This window comes from Bos taurus, chromosome 11, assembly GCF_002263795.3.
Source record: "Bos taurus isolate L1 Dominette 01449 registration number 42190680 breed Hereford chromosome 11, ARS-UCD2.0, whole genome shotgun sequence".
NCBI classification, from domain to species: Eukaryota; Metazoa; Chordata; class Mammalia; order Artiodactyla; family Bovidae; genus Bos; species Bos taurus.
The window spans coordinates 40724021-40746346 of NC_037338.1; the positions used below are offsets into that span (position 1 = coordinate 40724021).

Sequence of the window (22326 nt, forward strand, 5' to 3'; positions counted from 1 at the left end):
TATTAATATTTGGCTCTGCCATGTCTTTGTTGCTGCTTGGGCTTTTCTCTAGTTGTAGTGAGCAGGGGCTACTCTCTAGTTGCGGTGCACAGCACAGGCTTCTTATTGTGGTTTCTCTTGTTGCCGAACATAAGCTCTGGGGCACATGGGCTGAGTAGTTGTGAGGCAGGGGCTCAGTTGCTCTGCAGTAATGTGCAATCTTCCCGGACCAGGGATTGAACCTGTGTCTGCTGCATTGGCAGGTGGATTCTTTCCCACTGAGTGACCAGTGAAGCCCCTTTTTTTTTTTTTTGCTACTCTGGTTTTAGGTTTTTAGTAATAAGAAAGAAAAAGCTGTCTTTCTACTGCTCCTTTGGTAGTTATCATATTTTTTTAATTTAAAAATTTAACAAGCATATAAGGGAATGAATTTTGTTAATGAATAGAACTGCTACTGCTAAGTCACTTCAGTCGTGTCCGACTCTGTGCGACCCCATAGACAGCAGCCCACCAGGCTCCCCCGTCCCTGGGATTCTCCAGGCAAGAACTCTCTGGGTTGCCATTTCCTTCTCCAATGCATGACGTGAAAAGTGAAAGTGTTTTATAGTTTCTGGTCTTACGTTTAGATCTTTAATCCATTTTGAGTTTATTTTTGTGTATGGTGTTAGAAAGTGTTCTAGTTTCATTCTTTTACAAGTGGTTGACCAGATTTCCCAGCACCACTTGTTAAAGAGATTGTCTTTAATCCATTGTATATTCTTGCCTCCTTTGTCAAAGATAAGGTGTCCATATGTGCGTGGATTTATCTCTAGGCTTTCTATTTTGTTCCATTGATCTATATTTCTGTCTTTGTGCCACTACCATACTGTCTTGATAACTGTGGCTTTGTAGTAGAGCCTGAAGTCAGGTAGGTTGACTCCTCCAGTTCCATTCTTCTTTCTCAAGATTGCTTTGGCTATTCAGCAAAACTAATACAATTATGTAAAGTTTAAAAATTAAAAAAAAAAAAAAAAAAGTGAAAGTGAAGTCGCTCAGTCGTGCCCAACTCTTAGCGACCCCATGGACTGCAGCCTACCAGGCTCCTCCGTCCATGGCATTTTCCAGGCAAGAGTACTGGAGTGGGGTGCCATTGCCTTCTCCAAATGGATAGAAACATTTGGATAAATAGTGTGTCCTCAGTTTCTCAGTCGTGTCCGACTGAGAGCCCCATGGACTAGCCCACCAAGCTCCTTTGTCCATGGAATTTTTCAGGCATGAATACTGTAGTGGGTTGCCATTTTCTGCTCCAGGGGATCTTCCTGACTCAGGGATCAAACCTGTGTCTCTTGTGTCTCCTGCATTGCAGACAGATTCTTTACCACTGTTCCACCTGAGAAGCCCCCATACTACACTTGATCTTAGCTAAAAGGGTGAGAAGCAATAAATGATATTGGTGAATTTTATGACTATGACTATTTTTGTTTTTGTTGCATATTTATTTATTTACTATTATTTTTTTGGAGTATATTTAATATACAATATTGTATTCATTTCTTCTGTACTTTCTTTAGATTCTTTTTACATATAGATTATTAGAGTATTGAGTATAGTGATTATGACTTTTTAAATGTTAGAAATCTGTATTATGTATTTAATATTATCTGTTAATTATTGCAATAAATAGAATTTGAAACTGTTAGCTAGATATATTTGATTTTTAAAAAAATATTTTTAGGAAGGTCTAATTTCTATTTGTTAGCTAAATAAATTTAAGCATCTACACAAGTGTAAGAAATACCTTTCTAAAAATACATACTTTTTTCCTATTAAATTTGTCTTTACAGTCAAAAAATGGATAGAACTCAAAAAGCTTGATTATTTGGGAATTCCTCTGTTTTATGGATCTGGCATAACTGAATTCAAGGGAAAAAGGTAAAATGGAATTACTATAATCAGATATTGTCCTGTAACTATCTCTTATATGGTCTGTTAGTTATTTGTAGCTATATAGCTAGTTACCTAAAATGTAGTGGGTTATAATGACAAACTAATATTATCTTAGTTTCTGTGGGTCAGTTATCTATATAAAAATGGCTTCCCTAGATAGTTCTGGCTCAGGACTTCTCATGAGGATGTAGTCAGATGTCTTCTGGCTCTAGTCATTTTGACTGAGGAAGCTCATTCATGTGGCTATTGGCAGGCCTAAGAAGATCTGATTCTAAATTCACTCATGATTGTTGGCAGGCCTCACTTCCTCACTATGTAGGTCTCTCTGTTGGCTGCTTGAGTGTCAAAAAGACATAGCAGCCAGCTTCCAGTAATTGAAAGAGAGGACAGAGCACACACGAGAGTATACAGCCAAGAAGAAAGTCACAGTCCTTATGTAATCTTATTTTAGAAGTGATATCCCATCATTTCCCCTTTCTTAATGGTGCATCCATACCATATAATACTGTGCAGCCCATTAAAGAAATCAATTAGAGCACTACCAGTTGATTTGGAAGGATTTCAATGAGGTATTATTGAAAAAAGTGTGATGCAAAAAAGTTCTTATAAGAAGATCACATTTTTGTAAAACAGATGTAAAAATTTCTATATGCCTTTGTGTGTGGCTACATAGATACAGAACAGGGGCTGATGTGAGTATGTAAGTGAAGGGAAGTGAAGAAGAGGAGGAGGTCTCAAACAGAAAAGAAAAGGAAGAAGTGCATTTTTTAAAAAAACACAAGTTTATAAATTTATAGAGAAAGTAAATATGATTTTATAAGGTCAAGAAACAAATGTAAATAAAATATTCTGTATGGGAAAATAATTTGCTCAAGGCCATATGTCAAGAAGGTAGTAGAATCAAAATAAATTAAGTTCAAGACTAATTTAGAAGGGCTCCTCTTTTCATGATCTAAGACCGTGTAAGTGGCTCAGCACAGCTTGCTCTTCTACTTGGAAACTATCTGCAAAGTAAATACTTAGTAATGTGTTTCTGCAAAAGGCCAAGATTATTAATATGCATTCATTCTCAGTTAGTTCAGATTGGATCATTCTTCACTGTTAGGTTGGGGGCATTTTTCCATTGTTTCAAATTCGTAAATGGACCGTTTCTGCATTGCCGTTTTAACATCTCCTTTTGACTTCTCCTTCTTATAGTTACAGATTTATGGTAATGGAAAGACTGGGAATAGATTTGCAGAAGATCTCAGACCAGAATGGTACTTTTAAAAAGTCAACTGTCTTGCAGCTAGGTATCCGAATGGTAAGAAAGAATGACTCATTTCCCATGCTCCATTTTCAGATTATTTATTTGTTACAACATACAAATTGTTGCCCTTTGTGGAATTATCAGAGAATGAAGGATTATTGCCCTAGAAATGTCAGTTATTGAGAGTAGACGCTATTTTGGTGAAATTGATAACAGTGGGCTCTGTAAGTGACAGAATGTGCTGTGTTTGGCACTACAAACTCAATTAGGCTTTGGTTCTACTGTCTGATTTTTTTTTTTTCCTCACAGCTTTGTTTTACATACCAGGACAAGCTTGCATTGCTATAAGAATAACCTCTCTTTGTCAGTTATTTTTATGACTATGCAAAGTATGGCAAAATATATTATTTTCCAAACTACACATGTGATAAGGGGGTGCTGTAAAGTTTTTATTATGAGTTTGGGATGTTGGTAGTCATTAACGTGGCCGTGAATAATATCAGTGTATACTTTCCCAAGTAAGAAGCAATGAAATCTTACTAGCACCCATGCACACATTTTGTTTATACCACAAATTTGTCTTATCTTGTGGGTGTTTGGTTTGCCTAAACTTCATTTTATTTTTTCCAATTTAGATAGAATGTGACTGCCCCTGCCAGGTTGGGATGTGGCAAATAGAGTTCATTAATTTCCCCACTCGTCCTCTAGCCAGCCAACAAGTGTTTTTTGAGCACTAGGTGTAGGTAACATGCAAGTCGCAAGGGCTTCAGAGAGGAAACACAGATGTTTTCTGTTGCTCTACAGAGGGAGAATGGCTTTCTCTGTGGTAATGGACACGGTGTTTTGCTGAGTGGGCGTCATGATTATTTCACTTCAGTTCTCCGATTTTGCCATGTTTCTCCTCTTTGGACAGAAGATTTGGGCGTCAGACTGTCGGGGGTATTGCTGAGTCTTGGCTTCCTTTCCATCAGAGGTGCCCTTAAAACATTAAAACATTTGGTGTTCAAGGATCCTTTTATGCAACTTTTCCCCAGGATGCACGACCAGAACATGTGATAATTTTAGAATAGATAAATGCACAATTGGGAAATACATCACTTTGTCATTGTTAATATGAAAAAAAATGTGTTATTTTCTATTCAAAATGCTCAGGTTGATCATGAGTTCTAAATTGACATCAGTATAACTGTATATATTTCTTTTCACAGTTGGATGTTCTGGAGTATATACATGAAAATGAATATGTTCACGGTGATATAAAAGCGGCAAATCTACTCTTGGGTTACAGAAATCCAGATCGGGTAAATACAGTATTAAACTGTTGCCTTCAGTAAGGATCCTCAAAGTACTATACTGAGACAGATATTCAGAAAACAAACTCCTAACTGGGAAGAGTTTGCAAATGAGGACTTAACATGATGAGTGTTATAATTTATCTTATCTTGCTTATCTAATTTAATGCACTAAACTAATAAGTAGGGCTTCCCTGGTGGCTCAAATGTTAAAGAATCTGCCTGCAGTGCAGAAGATTTCAGCTTCAATCCCTGGGTTGGGAAGATCCCCTGGAGGTGGAAATGGCAACCCACTGCAGTATTCTTGCCTGGAGAATTCCATTGACAGAGGGGCCTGGCAGGCTAGTCAGTGGGGTTGCAAAGAGTCAGACACAACTGAGCAACTTTCACTTTTTGAACTAATATGAGGAAACTGAGACCTGGTTCAGTTCAGTTCAGTCACTCAGTCGTCTCCAACTCTTTGTGACCTGATGGACTGCAGCACGCCAGGCTTCCCTGTCACCAATTCCCATCACCAATTCCCGGAGCTTACTCAAGCTCGTGTCCATCAAGTTGGTGATACCATCCAGCCATCTCATCCTCTGTCATCCCCTTCTCCTCCTGCCTCCAATCCCTCCCAGCATCAGGGTCTTTTCCAAGGAGTCAACTTTTCGCATGAGGTGGCCAAAGTACTGGAGTTTCAGCTTCATCATCAGTCTTTCCAATGAACACCCAGGACTGGTCTCCTTTAGGATGGACTGATTGGATCTCCTTGGCGTCCAAGGGACTCTCAAGAGTCTTCTCCAACACCACCGTTCAAAAGCATCAATTCTCCAGTGCTCAGCTTTCTTTATAGTCCAACTCTCACATCCATACATGACCACTGGAAAAACCATAGCCTTGACTAGACGGACCTTTGTTGGCAAAGTAATGTCTCTGCTTTTGAATATGCTATCTAGGTTGGTCATAACTTTCCTTCCAAGGAGCAGGCGTCTTTTAATTTCATGGCTGTGATCACCATCTGCAGTGATTTTGGAGCCTAAAAAAATAAAGTCTGACACTGTTTCCACTGTTTCCCCATCTATTTGCCATGAAGTGATGGGACCGGATGGGACATTTTCTGAATGTTGAACTTTAAGCCAACTTTTTCACTCTCCTCTTTCACTTTCATCAAGAGGCTTTTTAGTTCCTCTTCACTTTCTGCCATAAGAGTGGTGTCATCTGCATATCTGAGGTTATTGATATTTCTCTTGGCAATCTTGATTCCAGCTTGTGCTTCTTCCAGCCCAGCGTTTCTCATGATGTACTCTGCATATAAGTTAAATAAGCAGGGTGACAATATACAGCCTTGATGTACTCCTTTTCCTATTTGGAACCAGTCTGTTGTTCCATGTCCAGTTCTAAGTGTTGCTTCCTGACCCGCATATAGGTTTCTTAAGAGGCAGGTCAGGTGGTCTGGTATTCCCCAGCTTTACTGAGGTTTAATTGACAAAAATTGCATATGTTTAAGTTGCACAACATGAATTTTTAAGGTACACAAAGTGATGATTTATTATACATATGTATTGTGAAATGGTTAATCAAATTAACACATCGATCACTTCAAATAGTTGCTTTTTGTTTTGTTTTATGGTGAGAACACATAAGATGTACTCTTTCAAAAAATTTGAAGTACATCGTCACCGTGTTGGGCATTAGATCCCCAGAACTTACTCATCTTCTAACTAAAAGTTTGTACTCTTTGACCAACTCTCTCCATTTCTTCCAGCTCCCTCCCCCCACCAGCCCCTAGCACTACTGTTCTACACTCTGGTTCTATAAGTTACCTTTTGTATATGCCACATGTTAGTGAGATCATGCAGTGTTGTCTTGCAGTGTGTCTTATTTCACTTAGCATTATGTCCTCTGGGTTCATCCATGTTGTTGCAAGTTGTGTATTTCTATCCTTTTTATGATTGATTGTACATGTATATAGCACATTTTCTTTATCTGTTTATCCATCAGTAGACACTAAGGTTGTTTATATGTCTTGGCTACTTTTAATAATGCTGCAATAACAGGGGAATACAGATATTACTTCAAGATAATGATTTCTTTTCCTTTGGATATATATCCAGAAGTGGTTTGCTGGGTCATATGGTAATTCAGTTTTTAATGTTTATTTTTTTTTTTTTCTGAAGACGCTCCATACTGTTTTCTGTGCTTCCCAGGTGGCACTGTGGGTAAATAATCTGCCTGGCAATGCAGGAAACGCAAACCTGCAGGTTTGATCCTGGGTCGAGAAGATCTCTTGGAGTAGGAAATAGCAATACATTCCAATATTATTTCAGGAAAATTCCGTGGACAAAGGAGCCTGGTGGGCTGCAGTCCATGGGGTTGCAAGAATCAGAGAGGACTGAGCACGCATGCACGCACACACATACTGTTTTCCGTAATGACTGTACCGGTTTACATTCCCACCAACAGTTGTCCAGGGGCTCCCTTTTCTCCAAACCCTCACTAACATTTGCTGTCTGTAATAGCCTTCTAACAGGTATGAGGTGATGTCTCATTATGGTTTTGATTTTTCGTTTCCCTGATAATTAATAATGTTGAGCATTTTTTCATACACTTATTGACCATTTGTATGTCTTCTTTGGAAAAAATGTCTCTCTAGGTTCCCTTGTCTGTGTTTTAATTGATTTATTTTGTTTTGCAAGTGAGTTTTATGGGTTCTTATATATTTTGGATGTTAACCCTTAGCAGATATGTGGTTTGCAGGTATTCTCTCCCATCCCATCGGTTGCCTTTTCATTTTGTTGATGATTTCCTTGGCTGTGGGGGATCATTTTCGTTTGATGTAGTCCTACTTGTATATTTTTGGTTTTGTTTACCTATACCTTTGGTTTCAGTTGCAAAAAAATCATTGCCAAAACCAGTGCTCATGGATTGGAAGAATTAACACTGTTAAAATGTCTATACTGCCCAAAGCATGCACATGAGTTTGGATGAACTCCAGGAGTTGGTGATGGACAGGGAGGCCTGGCGTGCTGCAATTCATGGGGTCGCAAAGAGTTTCACACAACTGAGCAACTGAACTGAACTGAACTGAACCCAAAGCAGTCTATAGATTCAGTGCAGTCCTTCCCAAAGGTCCAGTGATATTTTTCACAGAAATAAAAACCCAGTCCTCAAATGTGTATGGAAGCAAAAAAGACCCTGAAAAGCCAAAGCACTCTGGAGAAAGAACAAATCTGGAGGCATTATACGTCATGATTCGAACTATATTGCTGTGCTCTAGTAATCAAAGCAGTATACTATTGGCATAAAAGCAGACCCAGCACAATGGAACAGAATTGAGAGTAATGCATATATGATCAGTTAATCTTTGACAAGGGTGCCAGGAATATTCAATGGGGCAGAGATAGTTTCATCAATAAATGGTGGTGGGAAAATGGGATATATACATGCAAAAGAGTGGACTTGGATTCTTATACCATATACAAGAATAAGCTCAAAATTTTTCAAAGACTTAATTGGAAGACTTGAAACTGTACATCTAGAAGAAACCTAGGGAGGCAGCTTAATTTTAATTGATTTAAATTTATAAGCCACATGTCGCTAACAGCCAATGCATCAGCAGAGATTTAAAAAGTTAAAAAATGGAGTGTATAAAAAAATAGCATTTAGCTGGGTGTTTAACTGAACTGTACACGAAGAGAGAAATTTCTTAATAAAAATACCCCTAAAATCTTAGAAAATATGGAGAAATTTCAAGTTTTAAGATGTCTGTATATTTTAAAAAATTGGAAAAGGAAAGGCAAATGAAAAGCTGAGAAGTATTTATGACAGACAAACTTTAGGATATATAGCAAGTTTAAAAAAATTAAAATAAAAAACAACAGTTTCTTAAAACAATGATTAAAAAGAATGAACAACATAGAAGAAATAGAACTGTTTGAGAAATAGATGAAAAAAAGTTCCCCATCACTAACAACTGAGATGTACAAATCAAAACAGTGAGGCAACATTTCACAAGACTTACCAAATAGGAAAAGTCTAAAATAATAATCCGATGACATTCAGGCTGATGAGCATACAGGCACTTGTAGAATGCCAGTGGGAATGTAAATTAAATGAGAGTAGGAGATAAAATCAAGTTAATGGAAGTACAATTTGGAAATATATATTAAAAGCCTTTAAAAGTGTGCCTGCTTTTTTAAGGTTAGATTTATTGAAATATAATTTATAAACAATAAAATCCACCTTAAGTATATAGTGTGGTGTGTATTTACACATGTATATTGTATAACCAGCACCACAAGACATAGAGCATTTCTATCATCCTCAGTCAGTCCCCTTCTCTCACCGAGGCAATGATTTCAGGCTTTTTTTCCCCTACGTTTTTAGCAATGCCATATAAATGGACTTACAGGTTTTTACTCTTTGTGTCTGGTTTCCTTTACTTAGCATATTTCTGAGGTTGATCCATGCTGTAGTTCGTTAGTAGTTTCTTCCTCTTTAATGATAGGTAGTAGTCCATTAAAAACTATTGCAGTTTCTTTCCTGTTTACTTCTGGATAGATATTTGTGTTGTTTCCAGTTTTTGAGAATGAGGATGTATAAATTTGTGAATGAGGGTGTATAAACACTTACGTACAGGTTTTTGTATAGGTTATATATTTTAACTTCTTCTGGGTAAATAACTAGGCATGGAATTTTCAGACTATGTCAACGTGTATGTGTGCTAAATCGCTTCAGTGGTATCCAGCTCTTTGTGACCCTATGGAACATAGCCCAGCAGGCTGTTCTGTTCATGGTATTTTCCAGGCAAGGATACTGGAGTGGATTGCCATGCCCTCCTCCAGGGGATCTTCCCAATCCAGGGATCAAACCTGTGCCTCTTGAGTCTCCTGCATTGGCAGTTGGGTTCTTTACCACCAGTGCCACCTGGGAAGCCCCATGTGAATGTGTATGTATGACTTTAAAAGAAATAGCCACATTGTTTTCCAGAGTGATTGTACCATAATATATTCCCAAAGGCAATGTAGATAATTCCAGCTGTTCTATTACATGCCACCATTTGGGCTTCATTAGTTGTAAAAATTTAAGCCATTATAGTAGATGTGTGGTTATATTGAAGGTTATTTAGGTTATAGTAGGTTATTTATTTATTTTTGGTGATGCTTGGTCTTTGCTGCTGCCTATCAGTTCAGTTCAGTTCAGTAACTCAGTCGAGTCTGACTCTGCGACCCCATGAACCGCAGCACACCAGGCCTCCATGTCCATCACCAGTCCTGGAGTCCACCCAAACCCATGTCCATTGAGTCGGTGATGCCATCCAACCATCTCATCTTCTGTTGTCCCCTTCTCCTGCCCTCAATCTTTCCCAGCATCAGGGTCTTTTCATATAAGTCAGCTCTTTGCATCAGGTGGCCAAAATATTGGAGTTTCAGCTTCAACATCAGTCCTTCCAATGAACACCCAGGACTGATCTCCTTTAGGATGGACTGGTTGGATCTCCTTGCAGTCCAAGGGACTCTCAAGAGTCATCTCCACAACCACAGTTCAGAAGCATCAATTCTTCAGTGCTCAACTTTCTTTATAGTCCAACTCTCACATCCATACATGACCACTTGAAAAACCATAGCCTTGACCAGATGGACCTTTGTTGACAAATTAATGTCTCTGCTTTTTAATGTTATCTAGGTTGGTCATAACTTTCCTTCCAAGGAGTAAGCGTCTTTTAATTTCATGGCTGCAATCACCATCCGCAGTGATTTTGGAGCCCAGAAAAATAAAGTCAGCCACTGTTTCCCCATCTATTTGCCATGAAGTGATGTGACCAGATGCCATGATCTTAGTTTTCTGAATGTTGAGCTTTAAGCCAACTTTTTCACTCTCCTCTTTCACTTTGATCAAGAGGCCCTTAGTTCTTCTTCACTTTCTGCCATAAGGATGGTATCATCTGCATATCTGAGGTTATTGATATTCAGACTGATTTGAAGAAAGTGGGGAAAACCACTAGACCATTCAGGTATGACCTAAATCAAATCCCTTATGACTATACAGTGGAAGTGAGAAATAGATTTAAGGGACTAGATCTGATAGAGTGCCTGATGAACTATGGACAGAGGTTCATGATATTGTACAGGAGACAGGAATCAAGACCATCCCCAAGAAAAAGAAATGCAAAAAAGCAAAATGTCTGTCCGAGTAAGCCTTACAAATAGCTGTGAAAAGAAGAGAAGCAAAAAGCAAAGGAGAAAAGGAAAGATATACCCATTTGAATTCAGAGTTCCAAAGAATAGTAAGGAGAGATAAGAAAGCCTTCCTCAGCAATCAATGAAAAGAAATAGAGGAAAAGAACAGAATGGGAAAGACTGGAGATCTCTTCAAGAAAATTAGAGCTACCAAGGGAACATTTCATGCAAAGATGGGCTCAATAAAGGGCAGAAATGGTAGGCACCTAACAGAAGCAGAAGCTGCTGCCTATAGGCTACTCTTTATTGCGGTGTGTGGGTTTTTCACTGCAGTGGCTTCTCTTGTTGTGAAGCACAGGCTCTAGGTTGCACACGTTGCAGTAGTTGTGACATGGGGGCTCAGCTGCCCTCCGGCATGTGGGATCTTAGTTTCCAGACCATGGATCAAACACACATCATGCATAGGTAGGTACATTCTCAACCACTGGACCATGAGAAACGTCCCCTAGTAGCAGGGTTTTTTTTAAGTTGTTATTTTATTTATCCCACCTACAGTGGGAGTGTAAATCCAGCCATTTTATTCCCACTTTGCCCTAAGTCAGCTTCTCTTGTGGCTTAGCTGGTAAAGAATCCACCTGCAATGTAGGGGACTTAGGTTCAATCCCTGGGTTGGGAAGATCCTCTGGAGAAGGGAAAGGCTACCCTCTCCAGTATTCGGGCCTGGAGAATTCCATGGACTGTATAGTCCATGGGGTCACAAAGAGTCAGGCAGGACTGAGCGACTTTTACTTTCACTTTGCCATAAATAAAAAGGACCAGTTTTTAAAATTTATTTATTTATTGTGAATAGTTTGCTCATGTCTTTTGCCCATTTTTCTGATATGTTTTTGTCTTTAGTCCTTGATTTTGAAGAGTTCTTTAGATGTGAATTATATCAGCTTTCATCTATTCCATATTTTGCAGATATTTTCTCCCAATTTGATTTTTGCTCTTTGATTATACTTATGTTGTTTTATTTCCATGTAGAAGATGAATTTTAAAATTTTTAGTGGTCAAATTTACCAGTCATTCATTACTAAGGATGTTGAGTCATGGTTAGTAACCTTGTTCTTGCTGCTTAGTTGCTAAATTGTGTCCGACTCTTTTGCGACCCCATGGACTGTAGCCTACCAGGCTCCTTGATCAATGGGATTTCCCAGGCAAGAGTACTGGAGTGCTTTTCCATTTCCTTTTCCAGGGGATCTTCCTAACCCACAGATCGAGCATGTGTCTCTTGAGTCTCCTGCATTGGCAGGTGGGTTCTTTACGATTGAGCCACCAGGGAAGCCCATCTTGTTCTACAAACAGGTTTATATGAATTTTATTATATGGTTTCATTTTTTACATTTAAATCACTTATTCACTTAGAGTTTATTCTTTTACATGACAGGAGGTGTCAACCCCATGTTATCTTTTCCTAAATGATTTTCCAAGTTTTCAAAAACTTGGAACTATTTTATAATAGTTCTATAAACTATAAGCTATTTTTAAAAAGCAAAACTTTGCTTCAGTGATGTTAGATACCGCCTTTGTTATATACTAAATTTCCATATGTACTTGAGTTTATTCATGTACTTCCATTGGATCTTTCTGATTTGATGTCTGTGCTTCATTCCCATACTAGTGCATTAATTTCTGAGGCTTTGTAATGTATTTTAATATCCAGTAGGTCTGATAGTGCCTTGTAGAGTTTCTTTTTCAGTGTTAGTCTAGCTATTCATATTTTTCTATGTTCTGTTGTGTAGCTTCATTTGAAAAAATACTTGTTGGTGTTCTCATTGAAATTTTGTTAAAACTTTTAAAATTAATTTAGGGAATACCTGACATCTTTATGATGTATAGATGTTCTATTCAATAACAAAGAATGTTTTTGAATTCCATCAGTTTTTGCATTTGTTTCTTCTGAGTGATTATTGTTTGTATATATGGAAGATACTGATTTTTGAGCATTCATGGTATATTCTGTTAATTTACTAAATTTGTTGGAGGTGGTTTTAGTAGTGATTGTCCAGGGTTTTCTTGGGAAATTGTTGTATCATATGCAACTAAATGTAATTTTCCTTCCTTTCCAGTTCTTATGTTTCTGATTTGTTTTGCCTAACATGGATCCAGTATATGGTAAATTGTAGTAAAAGTCATGATCATCTTTTTCTCTTCTTGATCTTAGTGAAATGCCTAAAAGTAGTACCTCATTAAATACGATACTGGCTTTAGGACTAAGGTGTGCATGTGAGTGTGTGTGTATGTCTTTATGGCTATAATAAGGAAATAATCAGTGGAAACAGGGACAGACTTTATTTTTGAGGGCTCCAAAATCACTGCAGATGGTGACTGCAGCCATGAAATTAAAAGATGCTTGCTCCTTAGAAGAAAAGTTATGACCAACTTAGACAGCATATTAAAAAGCAGAGACCTAACTTTGCCAACAAAGGTCCGTCTAGCCAAAGCTATGGTTTTTCCAGTGGTCATGTATGGATGTGAGAGTTGAACTATAAAGAAAGCTGAGTGCTGAAGAATTGATGCTTTTGAACTGTGGTGTTGGAGACGACTCTTGAGAGTCCCTTGGACAGCAAGGAGATCCAACCATTGAATCCTAAAGGAAATCAGTCCTGAATATTCATTGGATGGACTGATATTGAAGCTGAAACTCCAATCTTTTGGCCACCTGATGTGAAGAACTGACTCATTTGAAAAGAGTTGGGAAAGATTGAAGGCGGGAGGAAAAGGGGGCGACAGAGGATAAGATGTTGAATGGCATCAAGGACTCGATGGACGTGAGTTTGAGTAGGTTCTGGGAGTTGGTGATGGACAGGGAGGCCTGGTGTGCTGCAGTCTATGGGGTCGCAGAGAGTCAGACACAACTGAACTACTGAACTGAACTGAAGGAAATAATCACCTGTTTCTCTGTTCTTGAATGGGTGTTTTGTTTTTATGGAATGAGTATTAAATTTTGTCAAATGATTGTTTATCATGTATTGAAATGATCATGGTTTTCTCAGGTCAGTTAATATGGCATAATATATTATGCCATAATATAATATGGCCTTTCTTCTAATAGTGAACCAACCTTACTTTCCAGAGATAAATCTCATTTGTTGTTGTATGTTATTTACTAAATATGGAAATGAAGTTTGTTCACTAATATTTTATGTAGTTTTTATTTATATTGGTATTTGTAAGTGATACTGGCCTGTAATTATCTGTTTTATCATATTCAGGTATCATAAAAAGACTTCATAAAAAGAATTTGAGATTTCTCTTCATTTTCTGTGTTCTAGGACTATTTCTATTACATTGATACCATTTGCTTTTTTAATGTGAAATTGTCTGGTTCTACTGAGGATATTGCTTGTTACTTTTGATTTTTTTCCCTATGGAAATTGGTTGTTAAGCTCTTTATCTCTACTTGGGTCAATTTTAGTAGTTTTCAGTTTTGTCTAGTTTTTCAAATTAATTTCTGTGGTGGTCTGCATTGTCATTGTTTATGGCTTTTAAATTTCTACTTCAGTGGTTGTTTCCTTCTGTTTTTTTTTTTTTTTTTTTTTTAATTCTTGCTTTCTCTTTTTTTTCCCCTTGATGAAAATAGCTAGTTTGTCCATTATATTAATTTTTCAACAAAATTGGATTTTGACTTATTAATGAGATATATTGTTGTTTTCTATCATTAATTTCTGACTTTGCCTTTGTTGTATCTCCTGCTCTTTTAATTTGACCTTTTTGTTCTTTTTCTTGTCCTCCTTCAATTTGGGATCTAATTCATTTATTTTCATTTTTACATTTTTCACTTCTGTAGGTGTTTAAGGCCACAATTTTTCCTCTGGTTCCTGCTTTGTATTGTACCTCATGGATTTTGATATGTAGTGTTTTTATTGTCTTTATTTTTTAGAAGGTTATATTTCTCCTTCACCAAAACAGTTCAGTAGAAGAATTTTAAATTTTCATATAGAAAAACCTCTTAAAAATTTTTGGTTTACTTTTAACAAGATGGTCAGAGTATTATTTTTAGTAATTTTATTCTTTGAAGTGCACTGAAGCTTTTATCACAACTTAGAACAGGATCAATTTTTGTCAGTCTTCCCTGTTTTCTAGAAAAAGAGATAGTCTCTGTTTTTATAGTGTAAAGTTTAGTATCTATCCAGAAGATCTCCCTATTGACTATATTATTCATGTGATCTGTATCTTAGTTTTTGTCCACTTGATCTGTTTTGTACTGTGTTATTTAAGCCTTCAGTGTGTGTTTGTCTCCTTGATTCTCTAATAAATTCTGTTTTATAAGGATCATTGCTGTACTATTTGGTAAATAATTATGTTTTCTGTGTTTCTTCTATATTTTCTTTGGTCTTAAACTCTGGGAGTTGGTGATGGACAGGGAGGCCTGGTGTGCTACAGTCCATGGAGTTGCAAAGAGTAGGACGTGACTAAGCAACTGAACTGAACTGAACTATCCATTTAAGTTTTTTTTCAGGGAGGAGTCTATGAAAGTTTGTACTTTTGTTATTATCATAGTCTTGGTGTTTATACCTTTTAAAGATGCTTTGAGTCACTCCTCTCTATTTAACTTTTTAGTACTCCTCTGATAGTCTTTTGTGGCATTTTTTTTTAACCACAACTTTAGTAAGTTCACTATCAGTTACCATATTTTACTTTTTTCCTTTCCTTACTGTTGTCTTGAAGTCATACTACTTTGTCAGAACATATGTTATTTGTATATTCTTCATTTATCCCTCCCTTGTTTTTTAGTCTTAGCGATAACATATTAAGTGCTCACCCTTCTGTCTTTTTGCCAAAGTTACTCACCTTTTGATTAATTGAAGCTAATCTTCTAGTAGATTGTTCAAGAAGTGCTGATGGATATAGCATTCCCTTGCATGTATAAAATGTTTCTCAATAGTATTAATGCCTAAAGGATACCTTGGGTAGATTTAAAATATATAGTTCACAGTTTTCCCCTTGAATTTCTTGAAAATACTGATCTCTTTTTGCCTTGTTGGTGTTTGCTTTCAATAAGTCTGCTGCCAGTTTAATTCTTACTATTGTATGTTATTAGTCCTTTTTGCCATCCTGTCTTTAGGACTTTTTCCTTTATTAATAATGTCTAATCATTCAGGTATGACCTAAATCAAATCCCTTATGACTATACAGTGGAAGTGAGAAATAGATTTTAAGGGACTAGATCTGATAGATAGAGTGCCTAATGAACTATGGACTGAGGTTCGTGACATTGTACAGGAGACAGGGAGCAAGACCATCCCCAAGAAAAAGAAATGCAAAAAAGCAAAATGGCTGTCTGGGGTGGCCTTACAAATAGCTGTGAAAAGAAGAGAAGCAAAAAACAAAGGAGAAAAGGAAAGATATAAGCATCTGAATGCAGAGTTCCAAAGAATAGCAAGGAGAGATAAGAAAGCCTTCCTCAACAATCAATGCAAAGAAATAGAGGAAAACAATAGAATGGGAAAGACTAGAGATCTCTTCTAGAAAATTAGAGCTACCAAGGGAACATTTCATGCAAAGATGGGCTCAATAAAGGACAGAAATGGTATGGACCTAACAGAAGCAGAAATATTAAGAAGAGGTGGCAAGAATACACAGAAGAACTGTACAAAAAAGATCTTCGTGACCCAGATAATCACGAAGGTGTGATCACTCACACTCACCTAGAGCCAGACATCCTGGAATGTGAAGTCAAGTGGGCCTTAGAAATCATCACTATGAACAAACTAGTGGAGGTGATGGAATTCCAATTGAGCTATTCCAAATCCTGAAAGACAATGCTGTGAAAGTGCTGCACTCAATATGCCAGCACATTTGGAAAACTCAGCAGTGGCCACAGGACTGGAAAAGGTCCGTTTTCATTCCAGTCCCAAAGAAAGGCAATGCCAAAGACTGCTCAAACTACCGCACAGTTGCACTCATCTCACATGCTAGTAAAGTAATGCTCAAAATTCTCTAGGCCAGGCTTCAGCAATATGTGAACCGTGAACTTCCTAATGTTCAAGGTGGTTTTAGAAAAGGCAGAGGAACCAGAGATCAAATTGCCAACATCCACTGGATCGTGGAAAAAGCAAGAGAGTTCCAGAAAAACATCTATTTCTGCTTTATTGACTACGCCAAAGCCTTTGACTGTGTGGATCACAATAAACTGTGGAAAATTCTGAAAGAGATGGGAATACCAGACCATGACTTGCCTCTTGAGAAACCTGTATACAGATCAGGAAGCAACAGTTAGAACTGGACATGGAACAACAGACTGGTTCCAAATAGGAAAAGGAGTATGTCAAGACTGTATATTGTCACCCTGCTTATTTAACTTATATGCAGAGTACATCATGAGAAATGTTGGGCTGGAGGAAGCACAAGCTGGAATCAAGATTGCCGGGAGAAATATCAATAACCTCAGATGACACCACCCTTATGGCAGAAAGTGAAGAAAAACTAAAGATCCTCTAGATGAAAGTGAAAGAAGAGAGTGAAAAAGTTGGCTTAAAGCTCAACATTCAGAAAACTAAGATCATGGCATCTGGTCCCGTCACTTCATGCAATAGATAGGGAAACAGTGGAAACGGTGGCTGACTTTATTTTTCTGGGCTCCAAAATCACTGCTGATTGTGATTGCAGCCATGAAATTAAAAAATGCTTGCTCCTTGGAAGGAAAGTTATGACCCACCTAGACAACATATTAAAAAGCAGAGACGTTACTTTGCCAATAAAAGTCCGTCTAGTCAAGGCTATGGTTTTTCCATTGGTCATGTATGGATGTGAGAGTTGGACTATAAAGAAAGCTGAGCACTGAAGAATTGATGCTTTTGAACGATGGTGTTGGAGAAGACTCTTGAGAGTCCCTAGGACTGCAAGGAGATCCAACCAGTCCATCCTAAAGGAGACCAGTCCTGGGTGTTCATTGGAAGGACTGATGCTAAAGCTGAAACTTCAGTATTTTGGCCACCTCATGTGAAGAGTTGACTCATTGGAAAAGACCCTGATGCTGGGAGGGATTGGAGGCAGGAGGAGAAGGGGACGACAGAGGATGAGATGGCTAGATTGTATCACCGACTCGATGGACATGAGTTTGGGTGAACTCGGGGAGTTGGTGATGGACAGGGAAGCCTGGCGTGCTGCGATTCATGGGGTCGCAAAGAGACGACTGAGCGACCTGAACTGAACTGAACTATTTAACTTATTAACTGAACTACTTAACTATTAACTGAACTGAACTATTCATTTGGCTGCATCTCCCAGCATCACTAGTGAAGGAAGTTGAAGCATTTTAGCTTAAATGATGGTTTGTGCCCATCTTTTTATTTCATTGGTGCTGATGCGCTCCTCATGTATGAAAGGCCACAGAACCACATTATTTTTTTCAGGCAAAGCTTACATCCCAGCTCTTACCTAAAGACTTTCTTAATGATTCTTCTGCACTGATCTCCATTTCTAATTTCCTTTATCTTCTAATGTGTATTTTAAATGAGCAAGTGTTTAAGTAAAATCTCACTTGTCTTGTTTTGTCTTATATTCTGAACAAGAATGATGAGGAGGCTTGAGGTTTGTATTTAGGAAGGTATACTTTTCTTCCTTCTTTTGAATTCCTTACAGCACCTAGGTTAGTATTCCTTTATTAATAACCCTTCAAGAAATACTTCATTGACTTCTTAAGTCAGGAGGCTGATACCTCTCATTTAGTTAGGACTAAGTGGTACTTGATTATTCAGCTCCTTGACCTCACCATGCCCCATGTGTTTCTGCTACGGAGATCCTACTAAATCGAAGGGGATGGCCCTCATTGGTAGAGGGAAACAATTCTTCATGTCAGCATCTGGAGTGATAAATATACCATAGGATACTTGGGATTTTTATAAACACTTGTTTGATTACTGGGATTTATGTTGGACTGAAAGTCAGGAGACCAGGTTCTGGTCCCAGCTCTGACACTTGAGCAGAATTCCAGGTTTCAGAAAATTATTTCACCTGTGTGGATTTTGGCTTTTTTCTCTGTAAAACATGGAGGTCTGGCTAAGTGAACTCAAAAGTTTCTTCTTGCTGTAAAAGGCTGTGATTCTCTGAAAATGTTTTTTCCAAGTGCTTAATACTTATTGCCAAAGGTGATGTTTCTTGAACTGTTTTCAATGTGTGTTGCTTGCTGTTGTGTGGGTAAAGAAGTTAAAAAGTTCAAATTTAGAAAAATAATTTAATGATGTGGGAGCAGGAATTGTAGCACCTGACCTGTGTCTGCTGGCAGAATGCTCGCTTTCAGATTCTCTAGGATATCCATAGGATAGGGTCATAAGCCTCATTAAAGCTGCTTGTTCACTGTTTGCTAGAGGGGATTCTAACATAATCTATTTATCAATCACGGTTACTTATAAGATGGAGTGTGAATTTGTGTTTGTAAGAATTTTGCATGCCAATCTGGTTACCATTTAGAGAGAGCATTTCCTTTGTGGAACGTATATAGTCCTGATAACTGAGAGAGTCATATCCTAGGCAGGTTGATAGGGAGTCTAGGGGTCCCCAAGGAGAGAGGGGTCTGGAATTCTCAAGGAGGAAGAAAAGACAAACTTTTTTTCTTTCTCCACATTCCTTAGGATTATATAACAATAATGTATCCTGCCTCAGGACAGTCTTTGGATTCAACCTTCTGTTATCTTAAAATGTTAATTATGGGAGTAGACCTGGTCTTTACAAGGATGTATCTTGCCTGAGGACAGTGTTATCTTAAAATGTAAATTATGGGAGTAGGTCTGATGAGGTCTTTACAACCTCCAGATATTCTTTGGATTATATAACTTCATTGTTAACACTAGCAAGCGGGTACTCTTTCTACCCCCTTCTGATGCCTATGTCAGAAGCTTTCTCTATCTCCTTTATACTTTAATAAAACTTTATTACACAAAAGCTCTGAGCGATCAAGCCTCGTCTCTGGCCCCGGATTGAATTCTTCTCCTCCAGGGGCCAAGAATCCCAGTGTATTCGCGTGATACAACAACAACCTTTCATAACATACCTCTGTATTTTATTATTTCCAGAGTAGCATTATATGATCTTAGCTTGATAATACCATAATATTGCTAGATGGTACAGCTGGCAAAGCTACTTTAAAATATTTTGATATTGCATGTATAGAGTTATGCTGCAGATTAAATAACATGGTAGTGTTTATAGTCACTTAAAGCATAGAATAATGTGTGTGTTATTTTCTTCCTAGTGAGTTTCTGCTATATTTTTTCAGTTGAGCAATAAGACTTTGAAAATTGTTGCTATGATTTTAGGTATTTGAACTTTGAAAATTAATATTTTATGAGTTTTATATTAATAGAATTATTTTAAAAATATACACTTTCATTGGCATTTTATCTCGGTGTAATTATTTGTCATATGGATATATTGTTTTAGATTTAACAGGTTGCATGTATCTGCTATTCATAGATCATTTCTAAAAACTTTCTGTCTTGGAATCCTTTCAGAATGACTTGTCAAATAGCTCCAAATTTTGTTTCCGTCTAACATTCTGTAGTGTGTGAATACTACCAAGTTTTACTATACTCCAATTTATTACTTTATAATTATTTAAGTAATCAAATGTATTTCTAGCTTTCTTATCTGATATTTAATAGTGTTCCTATAATTAAAATTTCTGTACATGTGTGTATTATAAGATGTCTGATTTGAATCAGATTAGCTCCATATAAAAATTCTTATTTCAAAATACTTTCCAAATGACAGCTATAGGAATATAGACTACTGGAGTCATTATTGGAGGGTGATGATGGGTGGGAAATTATTGAAGAAAAACATCATAATATAATTTGAAAGCCATGGTATCCATATTTAAAATTAATCTTTTATAAAGCTTATTTCCCAGTACTGAGACTCTTGAGAACCCATTAAGGGCTATATATGGTTTTATTTACCAGTTAATATGGAAAAGTGGCATTTCTGCATTCTAAGTTAACTCATTGAACTGTATAAACTGGATGGATTAAGAGGCATGCCTGTTTTTGCTGTGCTGTGCTCAGTTGTGTCTGACTCTGCAACCCCATGGATTGTAGCCCCCAGGCTCCTCTGTCCATGGAGATTCTCCAGGCAAGAGTACTGGAATGGGTTGCCATGCCCTCCTCCAGGGGATCTTCCCAACCCAGGGATTGAACCCAGATCTCCCACACTGCAGGTGGATTCTTTACTGACTGAGCCACCAGGGTTTAGGGGCTGTTAAAAAATGGTGGACTGGAAATTTCCTGGTGGTCCAGTGGTTAGGACTTGGCACTTTCGCTGTAAGAGCCGTAGTTCAATCACTGGTTGGGGAACTAAAATTCCATGTGCTGCATGGCCATGAAATTAGATGATTACTTCTTGGCTGGAATGCTGTGACAAACCTAGTGAGTGACAGTCGCTTAGTTGTGTCTCTTTGCAGCCCCATGGACTATACAGTCCATGGAATTCTCCAGGCCAGAATACTGCAGGTCTCCCGCATTGCAGGAAGATTCTTTACCAGCTGAGTTACAAGGGCCCTAGACAGTGTGTTAAAAATCAAAGACGTTACTTTGCCAACAAAGCTCCAACAAAGCTCCTTATAGTTAAGGCTATGGTCTTTCCAGTAGTTATGTGCGGTTGTGAGAGATGAACTGTAACAGCAGAGCATCGAAGAATTGATGCTTTTGAACTGTGGTGTTGGTGAAGATTCTTGAGAGTCCCTTGGACAGCAAGGAGATCAAACCAGTCATTCTTAAAGGAAATCAACCCTGCATACTCATTGAAAGGACTGATGCTGAAGCTGAAACTCCAATACATTGACCACCTAATGGGAACAGCTGTCTTGTTGGGAAAGTCCTTGATGCTGGGAAAGATTGAAGGCAGAAGAGGGTGACAGAGGATGAGACGATTGGATGGCATCGAACGATGCAGTGAACATGAATTTGGGCAAACCCTGGGAAATGGGACAGGGAGGCCTGGCTTGTTGAAGTCCATGGGGTCACAAAGAGTTGAACATGACTGAGCGACTGAACAACAACATGCTTCATGACATCACAGAAACAACAACTGTGGACCCCCCAAGGGGAAATACACATAAGAATGGCGTGATTGCGGACAATTTCAACATTGTCTTGGAAATGAATAGAATTTGTAGTTAATGTAGAGCAAGGAGATGTTTTTGAATGTTTAGGTAACTATGTTTTATGTAAACACAACTTACTTTATAAAGTGAAACTTTTTATAATATAATAATCAGAGTCAAATTATATCAGCTATTATTTTGTATCTTCTGTTAAAGATACAAGCTCTGATAATGCTTTGTTGTTCAGTCACTAAGTCATGTCCAACTCTTTGTGACCCATGGACTACAGCACTTCAGGCTTCCCTGTTCTTCACTATCTCCTGGAGTTTGCTCAGACTGATGTCCCTTGAATACCATCCAACCATCTCATCCTCTGTCACCCTTTTGTCCTCCTGCTCTCAGTCTTTCCCAGCATCAGAGTCTTTTCCAATGAGTTGGCTGTTTGCATCAGGTGGTCAGAGTATTGGAGCTTCAGCTTCAGCAGTAGTCCTTCCAATGAGTAGTCAGGATTGATTTTCTTTAGGAATGACTTGATCTCCTTGCTGTCCAAGGGATTCTCAAGAGTCTTCTCCAGCTCCACAGTTCAAAAGCAGCAATTCTTCAGTGTGCAGCCTTCTTTATGATCCAACTCTC

At 38.0% G+C, this 22326-nt stretch overlaps 1 protein-coding gene across 6 annotated transcripts in view; it reads left to right on the plus strand.

Annotated features, from left to right (window-relative positions):
* The window catches only part of VRK2 (VRK serine/threonine kinase 2), a 108580-nt gene that overhangs the window by 34777 nt on the left and 51477 nt on the right, over positions 1-22326 (plus strand). For 5 of the 6 annotated variants that reach the window (XM_015473438.2, XM_005212622.5, NM_001075851.1 and 2 more), the window contains 3 exon segments: positions 1803-1890; positions 3103-3208; positions 4363-4455. In XM_015473438.2, coding sequence (XP_015328924.1) covers positions 1803-1890; positions 3103-3208; positions 4363-4455 — 287 coding nt within the window. 6 annotated transcript variants of the gene reach the window in all.